This window comes from Meriones unguiculatus, chromosome 17 (genome assembly GCF_030254825.1).
Source record: "Meriones unguiculatus strain TT.TT164.6M chromosome 17, Bangor_MerUng_6.1, whole genome shotgun sequence".
Taxonomy (NCBI): Eukaryota; Metazoa; Chordata; class Mammalia; order Rodentia; family Muridae; genus Meriones; species Meriones unguiculatus.
In genome coordinates, this window is record NC_083364.1 from 74,666,749 (window position 1) to 74,691,866 (window position 25,118).

General features: G+C 39.9%; 1 protein-coding gene across 9 annotated transcripts in view; it reads left to right on the forward strand.

Moving 5' to 3' along the window:
- Window positions 1-25,118, forward strand: part of Robo1 (roundabout guidance receptor 1) — a 1,064,494-nt gene that overhangs the window by 991,182 nt on the left and 48,194 nt on the right. For 5 of the 9 annotated variants that reach the window (XM_060370628.1, XM_060370627.1, XM_060370632.1 and 2 more), the window contains 5 exons: window positions 819-940; window positions 5,669-5,840; window positions 12,335-12,532; window positions 16,998-17,024; window positions 18,802-18,844. In XM_060370628.1, the coding sequence (XP_060226611.1) occupies window positions 819-940; window positions 5,669-5,840; window positions 12,335-12,532; window positions 16,998-17,024; window positions 18,802-18,844 (562 nt within the window). The remainder of the gene's footprint in view (window positions 1-818; window positions 941-5,668; window positions 5,841-12,334; window positions 12,533-16,997; window positions 17,025-18,801; window positions 18,845-25,118) is intronic. The other 4 variants (XM_060370629.1, XM_060370634.1, XM_060370635.1 and 1 more) reach the window with 1 other exon arrangement.

Below are 25,118 nucleotides of genomic sequence, written 5' to 3' on the forward strand. Positions count from 1 at the left end.
CATGATCTGCTCACTTTTTTTTTTTATTCACTGAAGCTTATGTTAATGGTGTGTAGATAAAGTGAGTAATGTTTGGGTTTGCCCGGACTTTCCAGAGTGTGTGCGCATTTTCTCCTGATGCCTCACGTTAGGAAATCCCTTAGTTCCTGGCAAACCAGTATTTCCACCCTGCAAAACAGTATTCACATAAATATAACTAGCTTCATGTCACAGCATACTTCCGAAAAAACAAAAAAAAAAAATAGCAGAATTTTCTCTAATTGTAGCTTACTGTATAAAAGATAGTGTATAGTTAAATGTGAAAAAATATTACCATCCTTTTTCCTCGTACATTTCCTAGTACATCCTAGTTTTCCAAGTACATTCTAAGGAGAACATATGAGATCCACATGACAGGCTGAAAGGAATAGATATTATCCTAAGGATCTTTTTAACTTTTTTTAAAAATGTACTACTAGTCTGCATTTGTGTGCATAGTGAAGATATGGAGAGGATATTGTTTCTCCTTCCATCTTGAGATCCCGTGATATCAGTCACAAGCTCAGTCTCTGCCCAGGCAACACATTTCCTGATCCACTTCTGTGCCCTGGCCTGAGGTTTTTGTGTGCTGTGATTAGAACAGCTTATGAGAAATTCACAGTATGAGTGACTTAGGGTGACTTGGAGAAAACTTGCAGTTTGGAACCCTTTAGCGTTGGGTGATGCCCATATTTAATAGAGTCAGCATCTGCGTACGTACTGTGTGTTTTTAAACACTGGGAGCTTTGGTGTTTTTTGGACTACACTCTTACAATCTACTTTTTAATGCCATTTCATAGCACCAAGTGCCCCTCCCCGAAGTGTAACTGTATCAAAGAATGATGGAAATGGGACCGCAATCCTGGTCACTTGGCAGCCACCTCCTGAAGATACACAGAATGGAATGGTCCAAGAATATAAGGTAACAGGCAGCCCTCAACTGCTCACTGAAAAATAGGCTGGATAAATTGTCTATATGACTTTGTCGCCATCTGCTGGCCCAACTGCCAACATGTAGAATTAGTTCTTAAATTCTGTGCAGTGATTTTGTAGTAATTGTCCATACTAAAAAAGCTATTTGGAAAAAAAAAAAAAAAAAAAAAAAAGTAAGAAAGAAATTAAAATAACGGCCACAAATTGTCTCTTACTATTTGTTCATATACTCTAATAGAAAAAGACACTGTAAATGCTCATGGTATCTACCCAAAGTGTGGCTTAAATAGATCACCCAAAATTGTGTTACTCTAGGGAGTTGACTGTGAACATAGTCATATTCTGTTTAATGTCAACAAATTTTTAATGGTTTTCTTTCTCTCTTGACATCTGTAAAATGTATAACCTTACAATTAGGTTGGGAAAATTGTTCTTCTATACTTGGGAATCTTTGTTCTGTGATGAAGTTTTAGCCTCTAAACAAAATTTCAGATCTCAGAGATTTATCTATAAATATCTATTTGTTATACATTTCTTTTTAGAGCTGGTGATTCTGGAGAATTACTTTACCTATGAAGTAAGAACTGCTCACTAAGATGGAAAGTTTTCACTAGGAATCATTTTAAGCAAATACATTCATTTAAAAAAAAATGAGCCCCACAAAGTCCAAATATATCTGAGCACAGGGGTCTTCTATGAGACTGTTTTTCCAACCAAGGACCATGCATGGATATAACCTACAACCTCTGCTCAGACATAGCCCACGGTAGCTCAGTATCCAAGTGGGTTCCCTAGTAAGGGGGACAGGAATTGTTTCTGACATGAACTCATGAGCTTCCCCTCCCCCTGAGGGAGGAGCAGCCTTGCTAGGCCACAGATAAGGACATTGCAACCATCTTGAAGATAGCTGATAAGCTAGGGCCAGACAGAAGGAGAGGAGGACACCCCCTCTCAGTGGACTCAAAGGGGTCAGGGAGGAGATGAGGGAGGGAGGGGAGGAATGGGAGGGAAAGGAGAAGGCTACAGCTGGGATACAAGTGACAAGTGAATGTATAAAATTACTTAAAAATAAAAAAATATATATATTAATAAAAAAGGAAAGTTTCCTTAAGCCAAAGAGAGAGAGAGAAAGAGAGAGAGAGAGGGAGAGACTTCAGATTTACTCAAAAGAGTGTGCACCTAGCCTAGTAGCCTAGTAAGGAATCTCTTACCCAGGAGAGTGGTGAAGTCTGTCCGTTAGTGTAGTGGTGAACTGATAGATGGTAGACTGAATCAGAAGCATCGCAATGGAAAATAAGTGTGTGCTTTTTAAGCATTACTGCAAACAAACTTTAAGTGTAATTATAACTACATATATAAATAAAACTATAACTATATATATAACTATATATATAAAGTTCTATATATATAACTTTAACCACGACAAATTTGAACTGTAAAGCGTACACTTACATACTTAGCATTCCTATGAGGCCTGAGTAATTTTCTGGTTATTAGTTAGCATTGTGGCATGGGTTCATGTCTGTCACTGAGGTGGAAGCATCTGGATATGCATGAATATGAATGTGAATATTCCGTGAATATGAACCTGTGCGGGGAAGGCAAACACACTTGCTTTCTCCACTGTAAGCAGCCACTTTGTCTGTCCTTCAGGTTAGCATCCAAAGCATGTGAGAGGTCACACCAGGACTGCTGGGTTCATTTTGGTGAATCTTCAGGTGATCTAATGGGTATCACCGTAAAACCAAACCAAGAAACATAATTTAATTTAATTTATTTATTTATCTGCAGATCTATGTGTTTAGTGAGTGTGTATGTGTGTGTGTGTGTGTGTGTGTGTGTGTGTGTACATATTGGGCCATGGTGAGTGAGAATAAGTCAGGGGACAACCCCTCAAGACTCCATTTTTCTGCTTTATCTTGCTGGCTTGGAACATAAATTATTTTGAATAGAAAAATTAATTCATAAAGCTGAAACTGGTAAAAAGGGCCTATAATTCCAGTTCTCAAGTTTAAACCTAAGTTTAATTGTAAGCATAGTATTTGAAGGTTATTTGTGTGTGTGTGTTGAAAAATCACTTTTGTCCATTAGTTAACATTTTTATATATTAGTTTTTTACGTACTTTTTAAGTTTTTAAGGAGGCTGGGGAGATGGCTCAGTCAGTAAAGTGCTGACTGCATAAGATTGAAGATCTGAGTTTGATCGTCCAGAAGCCACTGGCAAAAAAGTAATAGTGACACAATAGTGACACATGCCTCTAAGTCCACCCCTAGGGAAGCCTGGGATTTGCTGGCCCAAGGGTATCAAGCCCAGTTGGTGAGTCCAGGTTCAGTAAGAGACACTGTATCAAAACATAATTTGGAAAGTGACTGAGAAAGACACTGATGTCAAATTCAGGCCTGCACACATGCACAAGCACACACATAAACATGCACATAAGAGAACTAAGCCTTTTTATTTAAAGATTGCTATAAATACACAATAGGTGTTTTGTTGTTGTTTTGTTTTGTTTTGTTTGCCTGCATGTATGCCTGCATGAGGGTATCTGATTCCTCTGGAACTGGAGTTACAGACGGTTGTGAGCTGCCATGTGCGTTCTGGGATTTGAACCTGGGTATTCTGGAAGAACTGACAGTGCTCTTGGCTGCTGGGCCATCTCTCCAGCCCCCACTACAGGCGTTCTAAAGCACTTCAACCTGTAACTGAGTCATAGAGATAAAGATGGCCATCACTTTAAACACTTTCTCACGAGGTCTAAGGTTTAGAATATGACGCTGTTTCAGCCCCAAGAAAGAGACTGCTTTAGGAGAGTTTGTAAAAGAGCTTAAAATTTGATGGTGTCTTGGCTCCCAAGCAAAATTGTGTAACGTAGACATTTTCCCCGAAGAGTCAGAACTCATTTCTCTCCTCGAGAAATGTGAAAGGATGGATTTCACTTAACTTCATGGTCAATTTAAAATAATAAAATGCCTTTCAGAACCTGATTGACTGGTACAAAATCAGTTTGTGGCTTTGGTTCAGCTGTGTAATGTAATTGGTGGGAAAAAATTCACAAAGGAGTCTATTTCCAATGGTCAGGTCCGGATAGAATGCCTCACCATTTGTGAGCGCTATGCATTGAAACTGTACTGCAGTAATAAAAACTTTCAAAGAGAAAAGTTGAATGTTATTGGCCAAGAGATGGAGGACCCGGGTGTTTCAGATTGCCTCTAAGTCTGTGTTCCCACTATAATTGAGGTCACAGCCCATCCTAACTAACCCTTCCTACTGCTGAAGGGCATTTCACAGAACCCAGAGTATTATTCACTAGTCTATATGTTGTTTCCTTGTGGAAACAATAAAACTATTCATCATCCCCCATATTTAGCGGATTCAAAATTAACATTTTATGATTAATCTTTTAATGAAACTTAAATCAAGGCCTAGAGTATAGTCCATACTTCCAATTTTCCCTCTTTGGAGAAGGCAGATGGTTTCCTATTGCAAAGATAGCTTTGCACTATTAAAGCTCAGGACTACACCGCTACCTTTTTATTATAAGAAATTTCTCACACCAAGTGTATATTGTTATTCTCTTAATTAATCCCCTATGTGTTATGAAGCAGAAATTATTATTTCAATTTAAATGGAAGAAGTTCAGACTGCAAATATTGCCCATTGATCACAGTTCAGCACTCCATACTCTCGATACATACATACACTAAGGTGACGCTTATCCCTTGGTAATATTTTATTTTCACTCTCACCGATATTTATATAAAGTATTTTAGATTATTTGAGATCTCTTCTGCCTTCTCAGACAACTGTTTCTTGGTTTTGATATTCATGTGATGTGTTAGTGACAGTTCTGATTAATTCTGTCCTGAAATACCAGGATCAGGACTGCCAATGTACCTTTGTACTGTGGCATCTGGTTAAATGAAATTATCTTACAGTATGATTGTCAAATGGTGGCAGATACATTATTATTCTTTTTTTGGGGGGGTCGGTGCAGGGTTTCTCTGTGTAGCCTTGGCTGTCCTAGACTCGCTCTGTAGACCAGGCCAGCCTCAAATTCAAATCCACCTGCCTCTGGCTATTATTATTTATGTGAATACTCACAGCTTTCTGCAGAATAATTTTTAATTTCTTCATGAAGATGTCTTGATGTCAAAACAATTGAACAGAAATCTAATGAAGTGGGCTGATGAGAGCCTTTGAGAGAAACAACCATGTTCTAGCAAGCTGACCAATTTATAGGTTAAAATATTTTTAAAATAATTTGTTTATTTTAAATATTTACTTATGTGTGTGCCTGTCTGAGGCCAAAAAATGGCATCAGAGCCCTCAGGGCTATAGTTACAGATGTTTATAGGCTAAATTATGTAGGTATTGGGATCCAAACCCCAGTCCTCAAGAACCCTGATTATGTTGCAAGCCTTCCTAACTGTTGTGCTATCTCTCTAGCCCCTATATGATAAATTCTTAAATGATTATAGATTTTTTTAAAGTGCTCACAAAAACATGAAGGAATCTTAAAACTATCGCTAATATTCAGTTTGACTAGAATAATCTCAGAATTAGGTCAAAGAAAAAGAATGACTTCTGAAGTTTCCTACATAGAATTCTTGACAGATCTGAGCTCTGGGTAAGCCTGAGACTCCTCTGTGATTTTTGCTGAGCTTTGTGTTACGTTGGATGAGTTACCAGCTTTACTTTTTTATATAATTCTTACAGGTTTGGTGTCTGGGGAATGAAACTCGGTATCACATAAACAAGACAGTGGACGGTTCTACCTTGTCTGTGGTCATCCCCTCTCTGGTTCCTGGGATCCGCTACAGCGTGGAGGTGGCCGCAAGCACTGGGGCTGGTCCTGGGGTGAAGAGTGAGCCTCAGTTCATCCAGCTAGGTAAGCACCATCATTTTGCCACTTGCCCTGCTTTGCTGTTTTCATTTTGCATATTGTCCAGCTGTTGTTGCAGGTGAACTAGAAGGCAGAGTATGATTTATGCAATGGGGCCATCTTTATTTTAAACACAGGTAACTATAGATCTGTAGCCATGAATCATCTCCCAAGGGCAACACGCTCAGAGAAATACAGCGTTAGATCGTTAGGTGATTGTTGTCATGGTGTGGGCATCACCCAGTAGTTACACTCAGACGTCTATGGCATCACTAGGCAATGCAGTCTTATGGAAACATGTTTCTATATCTCATTAACCACGATGTTATATATGATTAATGACTGTAGATGCCTCACAACTAAAACAGCAAAGTGGACATTACTGCTCTTTTAAGTAAGAGTTGTCAATATTTACTGTCATTCTGACTCTGTCTGATTGAATTTTTATCTAATTAACAACTGTTGTTAATTGAACATCAAGGAAAACTCAATGAAAAAGAAAGACCAGTCTTTCCACTTATGGATTTTACAACTGTGTGGGAAGGGAAATAACGCCCTTCCTTGAAACACTTAATCCAGGTACTGGAAATTTATAGCAATGTGAAATCTATATTTACATTTTAATGTCTATTTAAAATTATAATTGTTTTTCATTACAAAAGGTGCATTAAGATCTTAATTTGAAATAGTTATATGCTAATTACATAGAAGGTAAATACAGTTTCTGCTTAAGAAGTATCATGTTAATGAAAAAGAAAATGTAGTCTAGAAGCCTTCATGATACCATTCACTACAGAAAACATATGCAGAATATACAAATTAATAGGCTATTAGTAGGAAAATATGAAACAACAAATAGTACAGTTTCTAAAAAGGCAACAGAAAATAGTTTGATCTTTAAGCAGTGACATTTAAATTATTAAAGGTAATAAGTACACAGTCAACTTTATATATTAACAATCAGAAATTAACTTTACAATATTTTATGTCACAGTTTAAATTGTGAACAAATGATCAGGTAATACACAAGTCTTCATTCTTCACAAATGCATACTGTCTTAATGTACTAACAATATTGTTGTCCTAGAATTATGTCAAAATAAAATTAAAAAACGTTCAGCCTCGAATACTGTTCATGTTCCACTGTGAAGACAAAGCTGGGTCCTAGACGTGGACAGTCACTTCTGTGACATAACACAGTGGAGGATCTTAAACAATAGCTGCTGGTGAAAACTCAGTTCCACATACGCGTTAAGAGTCCCATGTTCACCATGAGACTGCGTCTTTAAGATGACGTTTCCAGCGTTATCCCCAGGCTAGCTGAAGAGGGGAAAGGAAACGTCTCCTGCGGTAGAGCTTAAAAGCTTCAGGCTTAGAAAGGTGCATATCACTCTCACCGGGTTTGATTACACTTAAGATGATTGGGACCACCAAGTAAGGAGGTCACTAGGTTGGGAGCCACCTTCCACCTAGTAAAGATTTAAGTGGAAATGATGAGATCCCCATTAAAGCTTGCTGAATCAGTCACATCCATGGGGTAGATTCTAATAATTTTTTAACTTATCTTTTCCACTTAGCAACTTTGAAAGTAATGCTTGCATGCATATCCTTTTAGTCAAAAATAGCTTCATGATTTATTTCAAGCAACAGAGGAAACCAGGAAAAAAATTGCTTAATACATCTGTTACAATGTTATAACACACATGCCGGAACAAATATAAGTTCATACATACACATTTACCTACTTTTTGTGCAATGTCAGTATCTATTTTTTAATATGTTACATTGTTTTGATCCTTTTGGCCTTGTTTGCTTTTCTAGAACATGGCCTTTTCATCCTATCCTTTTGGAAGATAAATTGGCAAAAAGGACTATGAGTAATTTTATTAAGATTTATATCAAAATATTTAATGGCTTTCTTGGAATTATAAGTGTGCTCCAGTTTCCTATATTTTAACACAGCCTCAGCTGCAATGAGACAAAGCCTGAGATACCGACTGGCCATTTCAATTCATTAGTCACACTACACTTTATTCTGTTAAGCCCATCTGGTCACTTGCGTTGGAACCTCCCATGCCTGTCTCTATAAAATCTAAAGCTACCCAATTTACCCTTGCATAAATAGCCATGAAATCTATAAACCTAGTAGATACAAAGGATGAATTAAGAACGAAAAAGAATAGGTCTGCCTAGTGAATGTTGAGAGGCTCAAATGCTATTAGGACAACTGGAGATAAAAGGATCTGGGAAATGAAATAAAACTTTCAGTCAACAAACAGTTGAAAGCAGGTGATGCTTGTGAAAAATGGGGTTTTTCAGCTTGTGAAAATAGAGTTTTTCAGCCTGGACGCTCTGTAGAATGACACTAGGAGTTTTGTTCAAGGAAAAGGTGCATGTCGAGCATGCACACACATACTCACACACGCATATATACACACGCACACACATACTCACACACGCATATATACACATGCACACGCACACACACGCACACACACACACAGGCAGCCTGAAGAGCAATTTAGACATTTCATGTGGAGAGACGGGCTGTATTTCTAAGGCAGTCTCAATAGACGCTGAAAGCTATTTATTTTTTCTACCAATTATCTTGTTGAGAGGCAATACAATTTAATAAGCAATATTCAAGTTAAGAAATACTATGTGTATAGAATTAGTGTGTTGATTATTTTTCTAGAAAAAAAATTGGAACTGAAGACTGTTCCTATTTTAAAGCAAATTGTATTAACAGAATTGCTGTGTGTCTCTTTGATTTGGGTCTGTGTTCTTTTTCTATGGAGTGAGTGTAAACCAGACCTCCCTTGACAGGACTCCAAGGATCTCCTCATGGGTTGTGGCTTATATACCTAAATGTCTATCCCATGAGCTGCTGTCCCTGTCACAGAGAACTTAGACTGACTGTAACATGCCCTGGAATTCATATGTAATTTGCCTACAAAGCCTGTCCCTAGGACACCTTTGACCAGGTTGAATGAGGGCTGGGTATATGTGTCTCCAAGGAGACATGGAGGAGGCAATGGGACCAAAGATGTGACATAACAGAGGCAGTTTACTCCCAGATCCTCAAGGAATGGCGTTACAGACAAGGCTCAGTGGGGCAGAGGAGCAACTCATTCACCCTGCAGGCATGAATCTAAAAAGAGGACCTGTAGAGGGGTGTCGTTATTGGTGTTTAGAAGTTTCCTGTAGGGCATTCAATTGTTCCGAGAGAAAACAGTGATGGTTCCATAGTCTTGCCTCATCGCTGTCACTACTGTACATGTGTACAATCCAAAGACAGTGAGTGGAGTCAGTGAAATAGGCGGAACTGCTGTGTCCCAAGCTGGTTATGAGGAGGCAAGAGTACCAGATGCACATCTGGGTTGACCATACTGAGATACTGGGAGATAACAGAAGGACAGATCTGCAGAGTTGGCTCTGTGCCAAATGTGAGGATCCAGATTGGAGTCCCTGGTACCCAGGGGCATGATGGTGCACTTTGAAAATCCCGGTGCACTTTGAAAAGCCCAGCACTGGAGAGGCAGAGGAACTTGCCTCTGGAGCTTGCTGGCAACAAGACTAGCTGAAATAGTGAGCGCGATAGTTGGTGAAAGATCCTGAAGTGGAAAGCAATCCAGGAAAGCATTCAATGCTGAATTCTGTCCTTTACGTGTATCTATCCACATCACATCACGCATAGTTACATTTGCACACAAATGCATGCATACATGCACACATACAGTCTTATAAAAGCTGAAATGTGTTGCTAGAAGGTGGGTCTGACTTTCTTTTTTTATTTTTTTATTTTTTTTTAATTTTTTTTTTATCAGTTACATTTTTTAACTCTGTATCCCAGCCATGTCCCGATCCCTCATTCCCTCCCAGTCCCTCCCTCCCTCCCTCATCTCCACCGTGCCCCTTTCCAAGTCCACTAATAAGGGGGTACCTCCTCCCCATTCATCTGATCCTGTTTTATCAGGTATCTTCAGGACTGGCTGCAAAGCCCTCCTCTGTGGCCTAACAGGACTGCTCCTCCCTTCGGGGGTGGGGAGACCAAAGAGCCAGTCATTGAGTTCCTGTTAGAAATAGTCCTTGTTCCCCTCACTTTGGGAAACCAATTGGTTACTGAGCTACCACAGGCTACATCTGAGTGGAGGTTCTAGGTTATATCCATACATGGTCCTTGGTTGAATGTCAGTCTCAGAAAAGACCCTGTGCCCAGATATATTTGGTCCTTGTGGAGCTCCTATCCTTTCCCCATCAGACTAACTCCCCTTCTTTCTTATGAGTCCCTGTACTCTGCCAAAGGTTTGGTCATGAGTCTTTGCTTTGAGCTTCCTCAAGACCCAGCTATACCACTGATAGGTATATACCCAAAGTTCGTTCAAGTACACAAAAGGGATACTTGCTCAACCATGTTTATAGCAGCTTTATTTGTAATAGCCAGAACCTGGAAACAACCCAGATGTCCATCAATGAGGAATGGGTACAAAAATTGTGGTATTTTTACACAATGGAATACTACTCAGCAATCAAAAAGGAGGAAATCATGAAATTTGCAGGCAAATGGTGGGATCTAGAAAAGATCATTCTGAGTGAAATATCCCAGAAGGAGAAAGACAAACATGGGATATACTCACTTATATAGACCTAGAAGATATGATAAACATAATGAAATCTATACACCTAAAAAAGATAATCAATTGAGCGGACATGGGGTAAGATGATCAATCCTCGTTTAGAAAGACAGATGGGATGTGCATTGAACGTATGACAGGAGTCTACTGAGCGCATCTGAAAGACTCTAACTAGCAGTGTTTTCAAAGGGTCTGACTTTCTTATGACATAAAAAAAAGGCCTAAATCAACTCTCTGGTTCTTTGCTGTTCTGTTCGCTGCTAATGGGTTTAGGACAAGGGGGAACCATTCCCTTTCACCAGGTGCCCACTGATGGCTGTTCCTGACTCCATAATTCCTGCATAAGTCCAATCCAGTGTTCATAAATATCTAATGGCCCTGGTTACACTAAGTGGGTCACAAAACAAAACCATAAGACATAAATCTGAGAAAGAAAGTGGTAGCAATGAGGGAAGCTGATAGGAACGGGAATGAGATAAACTAGGGTAGGGAGAGTGATCAAAATATGCTGTATGTGTCAAATAACAAAAGTAATCAATAAAAAGGAAAAGATAAATCCAAACCAACAAAAAACTACAGAAATGCAGGGCAGCAATGTTCTTTGGTCAAATGATGTATTAAGAGCGAGAAAGCACCAACCATCCTAAAATGAGTAAGCGTTCTTGTTTTACCGGATGCTGTGTGGGAATAACATTAAAACTACGGCCACGGGTAGGGATTTGGCTAGCTAGGCAGGTTTATTACTGGGCATCACTCAGGGCCAACAAATGGGCTGCCTTGATGATGGAGCAACAGCCTCAGTTTCCCTCAAAGAGTTTACAGGAAGCTCTGTGGGACCTGAAACTAAGAATTGCAGGTTTCAGAGACATCTCTGTAGGCTTAAGACAAATGTAAAATGAGTAAATTTTATTACCCATATATTTCATCAATTTTTAATTTTTGAATCAAAATGTCTACTGGAAAATATGAGTCTTTTTGGCTATTCATAACACTTGATGATTCTTTTTACATATTTAATACTCTTTTCTTATATCTAATATGACCATCATTATTATTTTAAAAGAAAGATTATTCATGGTCCTTGCAATGCTAATTTTTATAGTATTTTAAGTGATCTTCAGTCTTATAATTCTTTCTGAATATAGGTTCAAAGCATGTGTTAATAAGATAGGTAAGAATCCTGCAAAATAGTTGTGGGAAGGGAGCAAGCACACTTTTTTTTAATATCTACTTACAGAAGAAGTAAAATTTCAGTTCCAGCCCCCTGTCCACTCCCTGCCGCACACACCATTTTTAAGACAGAGTTTCACTATGTAACCCAAGCTGGCCTGGGAATCTCTGTAGACTGGGCTGGTCTCAGTCTTACAAAAATCCACCTGCCTCTGCCTCGTGTGTGCTGGAACTAAATCTATGGGTCAGGATGCCTGACCCATTTTTACCATTTTTGAAGCAAGTATTTGAGGATTTCTACAGAAGCATGAGAAATTTTTTTCCCATATTTACTTCTTCAACAACCCTTGTTTATAGGAATATATTAAATTATTCCATATTTTAGGGCTATATTGGTCTCTCTAGTTAGTTTTATCCGATAAAACCTATTCTATATACCCATGGATAGTTTTCTGAAATAAAGAGGCAGTGAGCATTTATCTTCAACTATAGTCTCATAAAAGTATGACATACTTGTTTCGAATTAAAATCAGAGGAAAAAAAATTCCTGAAAATCTCACGAACTTCCCTGTGATCGCTGAGGCAAAATGGAAATCATGGTTCAATTATTAACAAGATGAAACAAGAGCTGTGTATGCTCTGTATGTGTGCAGTGTTGTTGTGTGGACCCTCATTAACTAGGAGATGGCCTTTCAGATTCTCATGGAAACCCCGTGTCTCCCGAGGACCAAGTGAGCCTTGCCCAGCAGATCTCTGATGTGGTGAAGCAGCCGGCTTTCATTGCGGGCATCGGGGCAGCCTGTTGGATTATCCTCATGGTCTTCAGCATCTGGCTTTACAGGCACCGCAAGAAGAGGAACGGGCTCAGCAGCACATACGCGGGCATAAGGAAAGGTGTGCCGGCCATAGAACCATTTATCTTACACTGATAGGATGTTAATCGTGTCACACGGCCATCATTATATGCCTTTAACACCAGAAGGTTTTCAGTGGTGCTGTCATTTCTCCACACTGCCCACACAGGAGCTTGCTTAAGTAACAGCAGGACAGCAAATAGACTTCTGCCAGCCACTCAGACCCACTCCTAGGCTTCTTCAAGGTCTAGACATCGCCCTAAAAATCTCAGGCGGATAGTTTATTTCATGCTCTTGTGGGAAACTGGAAATCACCTATCACAAGAATTCAGGCTTTAAATTCAGAATTATTGTTGGTTGATGGTACTTTAGGTTTTGCTTTGTTTTAGCTTGGTTCTTCCAGATGAGCATTTGCTGCCATTTATAACAGGTGCCCTTAGTGGATAGGAATGATGGCTGTGTGAGATGCTTTATGTAGCCAACTGGAGAGGTTTATTTGCCACTCACAGATTTAACATTGTGGAGCTGAATATTTATATGCGCTCAGCTAATAATTTTGTTACAGTGTCTGCTTGTTACAGTGTCTGCTCAGGTTTAGAAATCACTGTTTGCTTGTTGTGATTCACTGCCCTGAGGATGGCTACATCTGCTGAGAGGGTCACACATATCTGCAACACACCCCTCAGGTCTTGGAGCCCCCTGTGTGGTGGTCCTTACCACCGCTCCATTCCCATGCATTCATTAACTGCGCGCCACAATAGGTCAGCTGCAAGTCACAGTGTTTAGTGGAAGGCCTCTTTTTCTGTCCTTATTTATAACGCTCCTTTTTCTCAAAATTATCATGATTTGAATGGTAACATTATGATTCACTCTAGGAATAGGGCCCATACATGACCCTGCGATAAGAGATTTACATTGCCGCAATGCAGGTTTTATAAAGGTTGCTAATAGGGATGTCCCTTGCCCAACCATTGCCTCCTTTTTCTGATTGTGCACATGTCCCCTAAGCAAACACTTTATACATGTCCCGGCAAAGAACTCTCTCTGCCTGATCATGTGGCTAAGTGAGTATTGTTGATGCTAGGTGGAAGTCAAATGCCCCTATACATTTAGGCAGAAGTCTAGGTCAGCACTCTACAGCGTGCTCTTGCTTACAGGAGATCTTGGCAGAAGAACTGAGCCAGACTGTCATCAGTTCTGTGGAAAATAATCCCTGACTGGCTCTGCAGCCTCCTCTCCCTATGTAAATCTCCACAGGCATTCTCATCAGTCCTATAGACATGTGTCCTGTCAGTGGTCCTGCCTGTGAAATAGCAAAGAAGGGCTTAGGGCCACTGAAAAGAGAGTGGCTCATTATGTGGAACAATACCAGGCACAGTTTGACCTGTGAACCTTTGGCTCCAAATCAATGCAGGGAAGGGGTTTGGGGGTGCAGTTGGGAAAGGAGCAGGATGCTCTTGGAGTCTGTCTTTGAAATGTGATTTGAGTTAGGAAACATGATGTAGTGATGTTTAAATTCGGAGTTCCTTGTATTTTCTGGTCGAGGGAATCTCCACCAACAACTCGATTGGGTAGGCATCCAGTCCCTGAGCTCTGGCATTTCTAAGACACAGTGGCTTGTCTTAGCTGTGTAATTGTAGCAGGTTAATGCTCTCTGTTGTCTAAAGAGGTGATACAAAACTCTCCTTGCTCTCTACAGCATTCCTTCCCTTCACTAATATCTTTTGAGCATGCCAGTAAACACCTACATGCATTCCCCAGTACTATCCAACTAATACCATTGTCTTTTCAATTAGCTTCTGTTGAAGCAGAAATCATGGAACATAATTACAAATGTAGTTTAGTGAGCCCTTGATTCTGCTCTTGTCACTTTGGCGATTTTTTTCCCTTTTTTGAAGTATGTTGTGTTAATTTAAATTTCCTATGCCAAAAACTAATGCCAGTGATTTTTTTTTTACAATTTACTCCTTATATATCCCAATTGTAGCCCCCTCCCTCAACTCCTCCCAGTCCCACCCTCTCTCCCCTTTACCTCCCCATCCCCTTCCTCTTGTCCACTGGAAGGGGAAGTTCATCTTCTGCCATCTGCGCATAGCTTATCAAGTTTCATCAGGAATGCCTGGATCCTCTTCCTCTGTGGCCTGGCAAGGCCGCATCACCAGGGGCCGGTGATCAAAGATCATGACAGAGGCAGCCCCTTATCTCCTCACTCAGAGATCCACAGGGAGACTGAGCTGCCAATCAGTTACATCTGAGCAGGGGTCTAGGTCCTCTCCATGCATGGTGCATCAGTCTCTGCAGGACCCCGTGGGCTCAGATCCTTTAGCTTTGCTGGTCTTCTTGTGGGCCTCCTGTCCCCTCCATGTTCCTCTAACCCCCCTAACCCCCCTTCATCCATAAGACTCCCTGTACTCTGCTCAAAGTATGGCCTCGAATCTCAGCATCTGCTTCAATCCCCTGTTGGGTGAATCCTTTCAGAGGACTCTCTATAGTAGGCTCCCATCCTGTTACCTCTCTTCCACCACTTCTGGTGTCTAGTCTGTTTGCCATTCTGAATAAGCCTTAAGCATCCTCCCTAAGATCCTCCTTAGTGTTTAGCCTCTTTAGGTCTGTAGATGGCTGTCCTATATTATACGAATGCCAGTGGTTTTAATAAAAGAAGCTGTGGAATATTTTACAGAAATCATTGCAAAGTGTGCATTTGTGTATACAATGTTAAGCCAGGGTGTGATTCTGGATACTAGTGAGGATTTTTGGTATGGTCTCACTGCATTTCACTGGAGGTGTGATATGTAGGAGCCCTGCATACCCATCAATGTCCATCCACACAGATCTCCAACATCAGTGAGCACATTGCGTGTTAAATGTATTATTGGAAGATTTGAGAAAAAAATTGGGTTTTAAAATTTTTTAAAATAAAAATTCCACTTATTACTGCCCTTTCTTTATTTGTCCTTTATCTTCACAAATTAGGACTAGAAGTGCCTGCACTGGCCTTTTCTATTTCCCCATGTCCTTGTAATCGCAAATTAATGTTCAGGCACTCCATTCTTGCTTGAATAGCTTTGGTTTCAAATGCACCTCTTTTTTGTGTGTTATGAGGACTTGTCACTATGGGAGCTTTTTAATGTGGCTAAATTATATTGACTTTGAAAAGATCTGAGTGAAAAAAACCACAATAGAATCCTTAAGGTGGGTCTGCTGTGCTACATATGAAGGCCAGTGGATAAACTGAGAGTGCATTGAGGGTTCTGTTGTTGCTCTCTCTAGTATGCTAGCATTGAGTGGTTTGGAAAGAAGTGAAGATGCTACAGGCTTCCAGCATGTTCCCGTCAAAGCTCTGATCCTAACATCAGTTTGCTATTAATGGATGAATGAAAAATATCCTTCAGCTTTTTGATACATGTTAAAATCATCAACATTCCAGCTTATTTGCCCTGAAGGTTTGTGGGAAACAAGTTTTAATCTGCAAGGAAGGAATGGGGTTTCCCTCCTTTCTTTATCAGGGCTGCATTTACTTTAAATGGAAGGGAAGAGATTGGAAAATCATTCAGTCTCCTCCCTCTATGAAATGACATGGAAATTGCTATGCTGCTAGTCCATAGCCAGCAATGGGAGATGATGGGGAGAGTGGGGGAGGCCAGACAGCGACTTTTGAGGTCTGCAGTTCAATTTCAGGCATTATTGATTAGATTAAGATTTATCACTGCAGAGAGAGGGAAGGTTCTCAGAGGGGTCTTATTGTTCTTTTGTTCAGCTTCCAGGATGGCGTTTAAAAAAAAATGTTCTGTCTACTCCTAGAAAGCTTCTAAATGCAAACTATGGAGAGAAATTGGAGTTTTTAGCTCCACAACTTTTCCTATTCATTCAAAAAATTTTATGGTGATAACAAACATGTTACCCTGTTTCTGTGATGCCAGGCATTTCTTATCAGTAAAGCTGTATGAGTTTATGATTCTCTCCCCTCCCTCCTTTGCCCCTCTGCCTCCTTCCTTCCATCCTCCTTCTCCTCCTTCCTCCCTCTCTCCCTCCCTCCCTTCCAGTAAAGCACACTCCACTGCACCTATTATCCCACTTAATAAGCATTTACTTTCAGATGTCTAGATAAGGTTCCAGCACAACCCTGATAATGCTTGTTTAAGACTCCATCACCCAGTGTTTGGAAATGATTAATAGCAGAGGATTCCTGTTTGTACTAAAGCCGTGGGCAGACTGTACGTTACTAAATGAAGGTCATTCGCAGGCTAACCCAGACAGTCCTCCTCCTGAGAGTATGAGCATGTCAGACACTTCAGAACAGTACCTGTAGAGACAAGCTTCCTTTTTTTTTTTTTTTTTTTTAGACTTCAAATTTGTGCTGTTCATATATCAGAGTGTCAGACCTACTGGCTTGGTTATTTACATTTGTTTTATGTTCAGCTGTCTGCTTGATTTATACTAATGTGATATGTTCCCCTTCTCTCTTCAGCTTAATAACTAGTTTATATTTTGTTTTGATTTTTCAGTCCCGTCCTTTACCTTCACACCAACAGGTATCTATTTGCACTTACCCTCTTTCTTCTGTGTGTTAGTGTGGCATGTGCCGTGCTGTTGTGCTTCTGGTTTTAGCTCTTTCTGAATGGAAACTTCGGGAAAAGACTTATGGAGTAGAATGCAGATCTCTTTTACTCGTGCCGGGCATGCATTTGAAGTAGAAATGGTTGGTGTTGCTTTGCATCTACTTGATGCAGTTACACGTTTTGCATGGCACGCTGCATCTTAGCCTTGTGTGTGTGCATGTATCCCTGTTGAACGAGCACACTTTTCCTACCCTCAGCATGATTTAACACGCTAATCAGTTCACACTAGGCAGCGCAACTTTCTTCCCTTGACTTAAACTTTCAAGTTTTCCAACAGCAGAATAATTTCTCTCCTTTGGAAGTCTCTGTCCATAGAATTAGTATTCTCAGAGGCACCCCAAAATATCCGTCCCATGTAAGAGATAAAACTTCAATTCCAACAAGTCAAAGTCTTCGTCTAGTTTCCACTCAGTGTCTTTCAGAATGGATCCCTCTCTCACATCACCTCCAGTCAGAGATGTCCCCAAAGCTATGTGTCCTCAGTTTTAATCCAGTTATTGGGATCACTGGGCACAGTTATCTCTCCCCAACAGACTTCCAGTTTAGAGTTTTCCTAAGTAGCGGAAACTTGGCAGCTTTTAAAAACACATTTCTTCTTAGAAAATGTGTCTGTATTTACAGGAAAGCTAATCTTCTTAACTCCACGTCGAACTAGTTATAAATCTGTTTTTTGTTCTGGCCAAAATAAAATGTATTAATCCTTACAAGACATAAGGATATTCTTTTTCATTCAGGTCTGATGGAGATATAGTGTCTGATACAAATATAATATGAAAGGGTTTTCACAACGACATATAAAATAGGTCACATTAATTGTTATAACTTGGTACAAGTCTCTCTAAGTGGAAAAAGGGGTTTTTTTTGTTTTTTTTTTTTTTGAGCATGTGCCCATGTGCCTTTGCTTTACTTCTGAGCCTTCTTCTGGGAAGACAATCTAGCAGCATTTCTTTCTCTTTGACTTTAAAATTATACATACAGAAACCATAGAATTATGTGATCCAGTGAGAAAGTCTAAACAAATCCTTAAGAGTGCTAATGTACTCTTTTTCTTCTTTTTCATTCATGTCTGATGGAGATATAGTGTCTGATACAAATATAATATGAAAGGGTTTTCACAACGACATATAAAATAGGTCACATTAATTGTTATAACTTGGTACAAGTCTCTCTATGTGGATAAAAGGTTTTTTGGGTTTTTTTTTTTTTGTTGTTTTTTTTTTTTTTTTTTTTTTTGAGCATGTGCCCATGTGCCTTTGCTTTACTTCTGAGCCTTCTTCTGGGAAGACAATCTAGCAGCATTTCTTTCCCTTTGACTTTAAAATTATACATACAGAAACCATAGAATTATGTGATCCAGTGAGAAAGTCTAAACAAATCCTTAAGAGTGCTAATGTACACGTGCAAATGAGTTGTGCTTAGTAACATTGTTCTGCAGTTTTTAATTTTGCTTTTTGTGATCATATTGAGACACCAAGAAATTTTAAAATTCATATATAGTTAGTCTGAAAAGCTTCTTCTATAATATTCCAGGATGGAGCAAAAATCTGCCACATCTTGCAGTGGTTTTTACAAAGCTTCTAGGTAGGATGGGTGGTTGAATGACGTTTTAGAAAGATGTTCATGTGTGTAATGGCTCCTGCTTTATAAACATGTCTACTAATTGTTCTCTCTCTCTTTTGTAATATTCTAGTAACTTATCAAAGAGGAGGCGAAGCTGTCAGCAGTGGAGGGAGGTAATTATACTGCTTGCTTTTTTGATCCGAAGGGGTATTCCAATTCTTTCTTGTCTTTGACATTGTTTCTTTTGTTAAAAGGTTAAACTTCCGTGTGAAATTTGTTCAAAGACTTTGAAGAGATCTCTTCCTTCAGCTGTACTTTTTAAACCAAGGGATTTACAATTGTTGATATGAATGGTTGCATTTTAGGCCTTGACCACGAGAGGGAGCAATTGACTCAAGAAAAACAGACTTGCTGATTTAGCAGATGATTAAAAGGAGTTAAACTGATTAAGCTGTGGCACTTACGAAGATTAAGAAATATAACTGGTTAACAGACACTATCAAATAAAGGTGTTCACTTTAAAACCTGCTGAATGCAGCAGTTGCTCCAAAGCTGTGGGTGATGTTTGTTCTTGGCAGGAATTTAGCATAGTGCACATCTACACAAGCAGGGAAATACATTTGAAGGAAGAAATCTAGGTACCTTGTTAACAAAGAGATTTTTCACCTCTAATTAAAATGAACCTCAATCCCCACATTTATAGGTTTTTTGGTGATTATTATTCAGTGAGTTGTAATATATTCACAGAGAAATCACAGATTGAGGTGGCAGAAAGCTTAAAGGGTCTTAAACAGGGGTAGAAGTCACAGGCTTAAGGATTTTCCACAATAAGTTAATTTTTCCCCCACCCTCTTAAAAATCCAGTAACATCAAGGTGATGAGAAAAAAAGGAAAATTAAAAAAAAAAAAAAACTTCCAGCAAAAACTGTTCTATGATTCAAATTTGTTTAACTTACTGAGTGCCTTTTCATGTATACTTTAACAATGGGTTTAGCTACCGGGCAGAGAAAAATGAATCCGTTGTTGCTGCTGAACCTGAGGAGCATCTGCTTCGAGCATTGCTGAGCGTGTTGTATGACAAAGGGTGGTTTGAAAGAAGAGGGTTGCCTCCCTCTAGGTGTGACTTTGCACATGTGGCAAGAGGCGCTAATATCTTCATTCCTGGGTAGATTAACTTCTTGTTTTCATACCTGTGTAACAAAGCCAGCCTCCAAAACACTCCCAAAGCTAGGAAGTGTGCATAACGAAAGAAATCCCCTGCTTTCGACAATTAAACCACAGCATGTTTTTTTTTCATTCTGGGGAATTCCATGTAAGTCACAGCCCAGGCATTCATGAATGAGCCTCTGGCATAGGAACATTTCCGCCGAGGTAAATCTGGAATGCCTGATTAGTTAGCCACCACCTTTTGTGTCTATACTTAAAGACTGTAGACTTCAGTTTTCATGTCCTCTATGCATGGACATGTGTGCACATGCTCACACACATGCATAGAAAGAAAGTGTAAGCCTCATTTATTTGCTAAAGCATTTACAACCTATAGAAACAAAATTTTCATGTAGGGGACAATACATGAAAATGTAATTTATGTAAGTAGCATTAAACAGTTCCATTGTGGGTGAAAAATTGCAAAGTTCCTAAACTCTCTATTTGAAAATTTACTAACAATGAAGACATTAGCTGTTTAAATTTAAAAGCAGATGTCTGGCAGCGACGTCTACTTATTTTCCAATACTCAGTAGAAATCAGTGTTTTCCCCAGCACAATGATGAAAGGTGCAGGATTTCAAGAGGCAACAGTCAGATGAAGATTTCAGAGTTCTAGTTCAGGATGACTCTGTTGTTGTTTGGTTTCTACATGATTTTAAACATATTGATTCACTAACTAAAATAAACCTCTACTATGTAACAGCCACTGCACAAAATCCCCTCTCTGGATTTTACAATATAGTGAGAAAGACAGGATAAATTTTATGGAAGATGGAAGGGTCTACTATATTGTAGTAGGAGTTGCTCATCATTTTGGGGAAAGTAAAATAGAATAAGAAAAACAGTCCATCGGGAAGCAGCAGCATTCCTAGCCATGGATGGCTGTGCGGTGTCCATGCCTGTGTATGCACAGCTGTGCATGTGTATGTTTGTATGTTGTGTATTGGTGGGGCAGAGAATGCATAGCGCATCAAATTTCTCTGCTGAGTCCTCTTTGTCCATCCCTTCAGCCCTGGTTTTCTTCATACACCTCAGGTTCGTTGATGGACCTGACACACCACTAGGTTAATGACACCTCAGCCAAAATCCGTTACCCGGATGTTTTCACCTCCTATATCCATGAGTTCATGTGTTGGGCATCTCCTACCCTTCTCGCTGTCACTAATGTTATTTGTCTGCAAACCCCATTTTCCCCTTGCCTAATCTGGAAGAAAACACTGGCTGTCCCAACTTCATCTAGTTTTATTAAAACTAGTCTTGCTGGTTCTCTGCCAGTTTAGACAAGAATGACCTTTGGGATGTGTGTTAATCATGTCTGCAATACTGAAAGAACTGATATCAGTAGCACCCTGGAGCCAAGGACAACATGCCAACCCACAGAATCCTGAAATTCCACGTTAGCTAGCCCACGTTACATTGTCTTCACTCTACCCTGGATCATGACATTGCACACAGTGTGTAAGGTTGGTCTAAAGATGCTTTTCTACTCCCATCCTTTGTCAGTGTATCAGTCTCAGTTTTGATAGCTTCCAGAGAAATATGTACCATGGAACGACCTCAGTTGAGCATGAAGTAAATCATTTATCTTAAAAAGAAAAAAAAATCCAGTGTCCCTGAATTGTAGCTTTTAGACCAAATCCAATCTGCGGAGGCTGGAGAGGTGGACCAGTGGTTAAGAGCTCACAGAGGATCTAAGTTGTGTTCGCAGCATTGACATCAGGTGGTGTACAGCTGCTTGTAGCTCTAGCTCCAGGGGATCAGACACCCTCTTCTGGGTTCTAAGGTGCTCTGCACATACTCACACAGAGATGCAAACATACACATGTGACTATCAAGTCAAGATTTTTTAAATGCATTTTTCCCATGCTGTCCATGGATGCTTCTTAGTTAGCGACAGAACTGAGTGGTGACAACAGAAACTACAAAGCACAGAAAGCCTTCCATGGTTACTGTTTAAACGTTGACAAGAAGAGCTTATTAACCCTTGCTGCATGTGACTACAGTGACCATAAAACATAAAATCCTAGTCGACAGTGGACACAGTTCGTGATTAATTTGGGTGTACACACTGAGGGTAGGGGATGTGTATGCACACATGTGTGCATTGCCTGTGGAGGCCAAAGGTTACCCTCTGCTGTCCTTCCATCACTTGCCAGAAACTCACCATTTAGGCTAGGCTGGCTGGCCTCCCCAGAGCTGGATAAACAGCTTTTTATGTTGATTCTGGGGGTTGAACTTAGATCCTTAGGCTTGTGACTGATTTCTCTTCCCCGTCGAATCAATGAATTTTTATTATGTAGTCGAGCTAACTTACTAGATGACATCAGTAAGGTCAGTGATTGTACTTCAATGATGTCATTGATAGCCTAAGAAAAGGATGAATGGCTTGATAGGTAAATGCATGCCAAAGGCCCCCATTTTGTCTTCGATTGTTTTAAAGGGTTTTGGGGGACTGGATCTTTTTTCCAATTTGTATCATAAAAGGGAATGTAAAGATCTTAGAGTTGCTCACAGGGCAGATTTAGTTATCCTGTAGGGAAGAATGAGCATCCTGGTTCTACCAAGAGACCTGCTCCCAACACGCAAAGCACAAAGAGAGTGTGGTGATCCAGGAAGAGCACAGGAATATTAAATAGCTGCTCTTGCTCATTTGTTTCTCATGCCTCAAACATTCCAGTTGCCTCTTCCAAGAAAGCCTACTAAAATTCCAAACCACAGCCTGAACCAGGAAAAACTAAGGAAACCTGAAGGAGGGTGTCCGAAGGTCAGCCTTGCCTGGTAAAGACTGCCAATACCACATTTCCTGTCGTGGGAGAACAGACAGAAGTGGATAAAACCCACATCTTGCGTCTCTTAAAAATGTTGGCAACTCAGAGATGTATCCAGGGCTTTGAAACTCATTCACCCAGTCAGCGGGGAAAGGACACAGGCGATAGGTTGGCAGCCTTCACTGCTGGGATTCTGCATAATTTTTCCACAGCTCTCAGACTCTGTGGCATTAATGCTGTGGTTTATCAATTCAAGTAAGTGTTCTTGGAATGAGAGATAGGAATATCTGAAGCAGTGGAAAAGGAAGAACTGGAGGCAATTGGCATGTAATTTTTGGAGCACAGTTGGGTTTTTTGTTGTTGTTGTTGTTATTTGTTTCTTTTTGTTTGTTTGCCATGACTCAAAGGAATACTGTTAATATATGAATATTTGCAATCGTGTAAAGTTATTTTAAATATGTGTAAGCCAGTGGTTCCTGTATGCTTTGCTTCTGTTGGGCAGCTAGACTTGCACATCAGATCCATAAGCTTAACTGTACAAACATAGCCCTCAGAATTGTTGCTTGCAAAAAACAGTGACACCTTTATCAGAATAGCTGTGCCTCCCCTTGCCTTTTCCCAAGACCTTTGTAATACACACCTGGCACTTTAAGCTTCATTGTGGGACAAGAGTCGTGTTTTACCTTCTCCCTGAGAATAATTTTCATTCCAAACTCAAGTCTAAACAGAAGCCCGACAGAGTGTGATTGTTGATCTTCCTTCCTGCTGGAAACCACCGCTCTATACGAGAAGTTCTCTAAGCTCCTGATGATATCAAAGCACTCACCATAAACGTGTTTTCAAGGGAATCACAGTAGCATAAAAACACTGTCTGTTCCTTTTGAAGCATTCAAGTCAGTCTGGGAATTTTCCACTTGACCTATGCTCCATACATACCATAGTCCTCTGCAGTGCCAAATGCAGGGGTTTTATTCTTAATAACTTCAACAGTGAAAACACTCCAGCTTTAAGTTCAGGGGAAATAAAACAAGAAAGCGAAACATGACTAATGTAGATTTTTCTGAAACGAACAGCTATTCAAACCCCAAATATCCATGCCACAAGCCTCTGTTTAAATGTTTAAAATTTCAACAGTCCGGCGACAGTGCTCTTCAAAGTATGTTTCTATCAACACTTTTAATAATTAAACAGCCCAATTTAACAGCCTTCTCGAGACTATAAAGCATGTTTTTCATTTTTCCAGTTACTGCATGTTTGAGAACATCAGAGAAGTCCCACAGGTTTCTGTATCTGTTTATAACACAGAGAGTTGACAAAGGGCTCACTGCGCATGTCTGAACCTCAGCTCGGCTACTCACTGTGCACACAAGTACCCCAACCACTGTTCTAGTTTTTGGGTTTGTTTTATGATTTTGGTTTTTTTGTTTGTTTGTTTGGTTGGTTGGTTTTTTTCTGAAAAAATTGGAAGCTAGCAGTCTGAAACTGTAAACTGGTGATGATTGAATAGGTGAATACATTAAAAGAACTCAGAACAATGCTTCACACATTATAAGCAGGAAGCAAATATTCATTTTAGCTGAGTGAGTATATACTCCCATGAGGGCACGGCTATAAGAATTATCTGTCCATGCTTTCCATGTGAAATGAATTAGCCCTCAAATAACTGTCATTTGCATAACAAGTTACATACCTTTAACAACATAAATTACCAAATGAAGAAAAGACACGGAGAGGGAATATGAAGTCTGTGCTACCGAGCTAAGGGAAAAGTATGGTTGTTATACTTTGGCAATTTAAACAAAACGGTGGCATAGGCTATGGTGCCAGTCTGTTCTGTGGTGAGTTGCAGAACACCTTCTGCCCTTCATTTCTTGTGCTGAGTTTTCAGGTGGAGCCCACGTTGAAAAAGCACACGGACTACAGTTTGATTCCCTGCCACCTGCAGACTCGGTCACCCATTAATTACTGCATACACTGCCTCCACAAAGGAAAGAGGATTAGCATCAGTTGTGGAGAGAGGGGGCACTAGTATTTCTTTTATTTAGCATCTTTGTTTCCTGGGATTTCATTCACTAGCTTTCGATTGCGCAGGGCTTGGGATGTGTTTAGATATGTCATCTTCCTGAGCTTATTCAACAGCATACTGATACTCTGATATACCACTGTGCAGGATGCCATGGAGTCACTATGACATTGAGGAAAAATATGAACGTATGCTTGATAAGAAGGCTCTGTTTGTTTTGTAAATAAGCATTTTTTTCTTCATAATGAAGCAATTTTAATGGATCAAAACTGAAGTCGGGCAAGTGGCCCAACCTCCAAGACTCAAAATTGTGCAGTGATAATTTCAGATTCTGTGTTTGATTTTTTTTTAGTCACCATGACAAAAAGTGAGGTGAAATCTTTAATGCAGGCAATAAAGATTTGAACTCTGAAACACAGCTCTACAGATTTATAGCTCTGTCCACAGA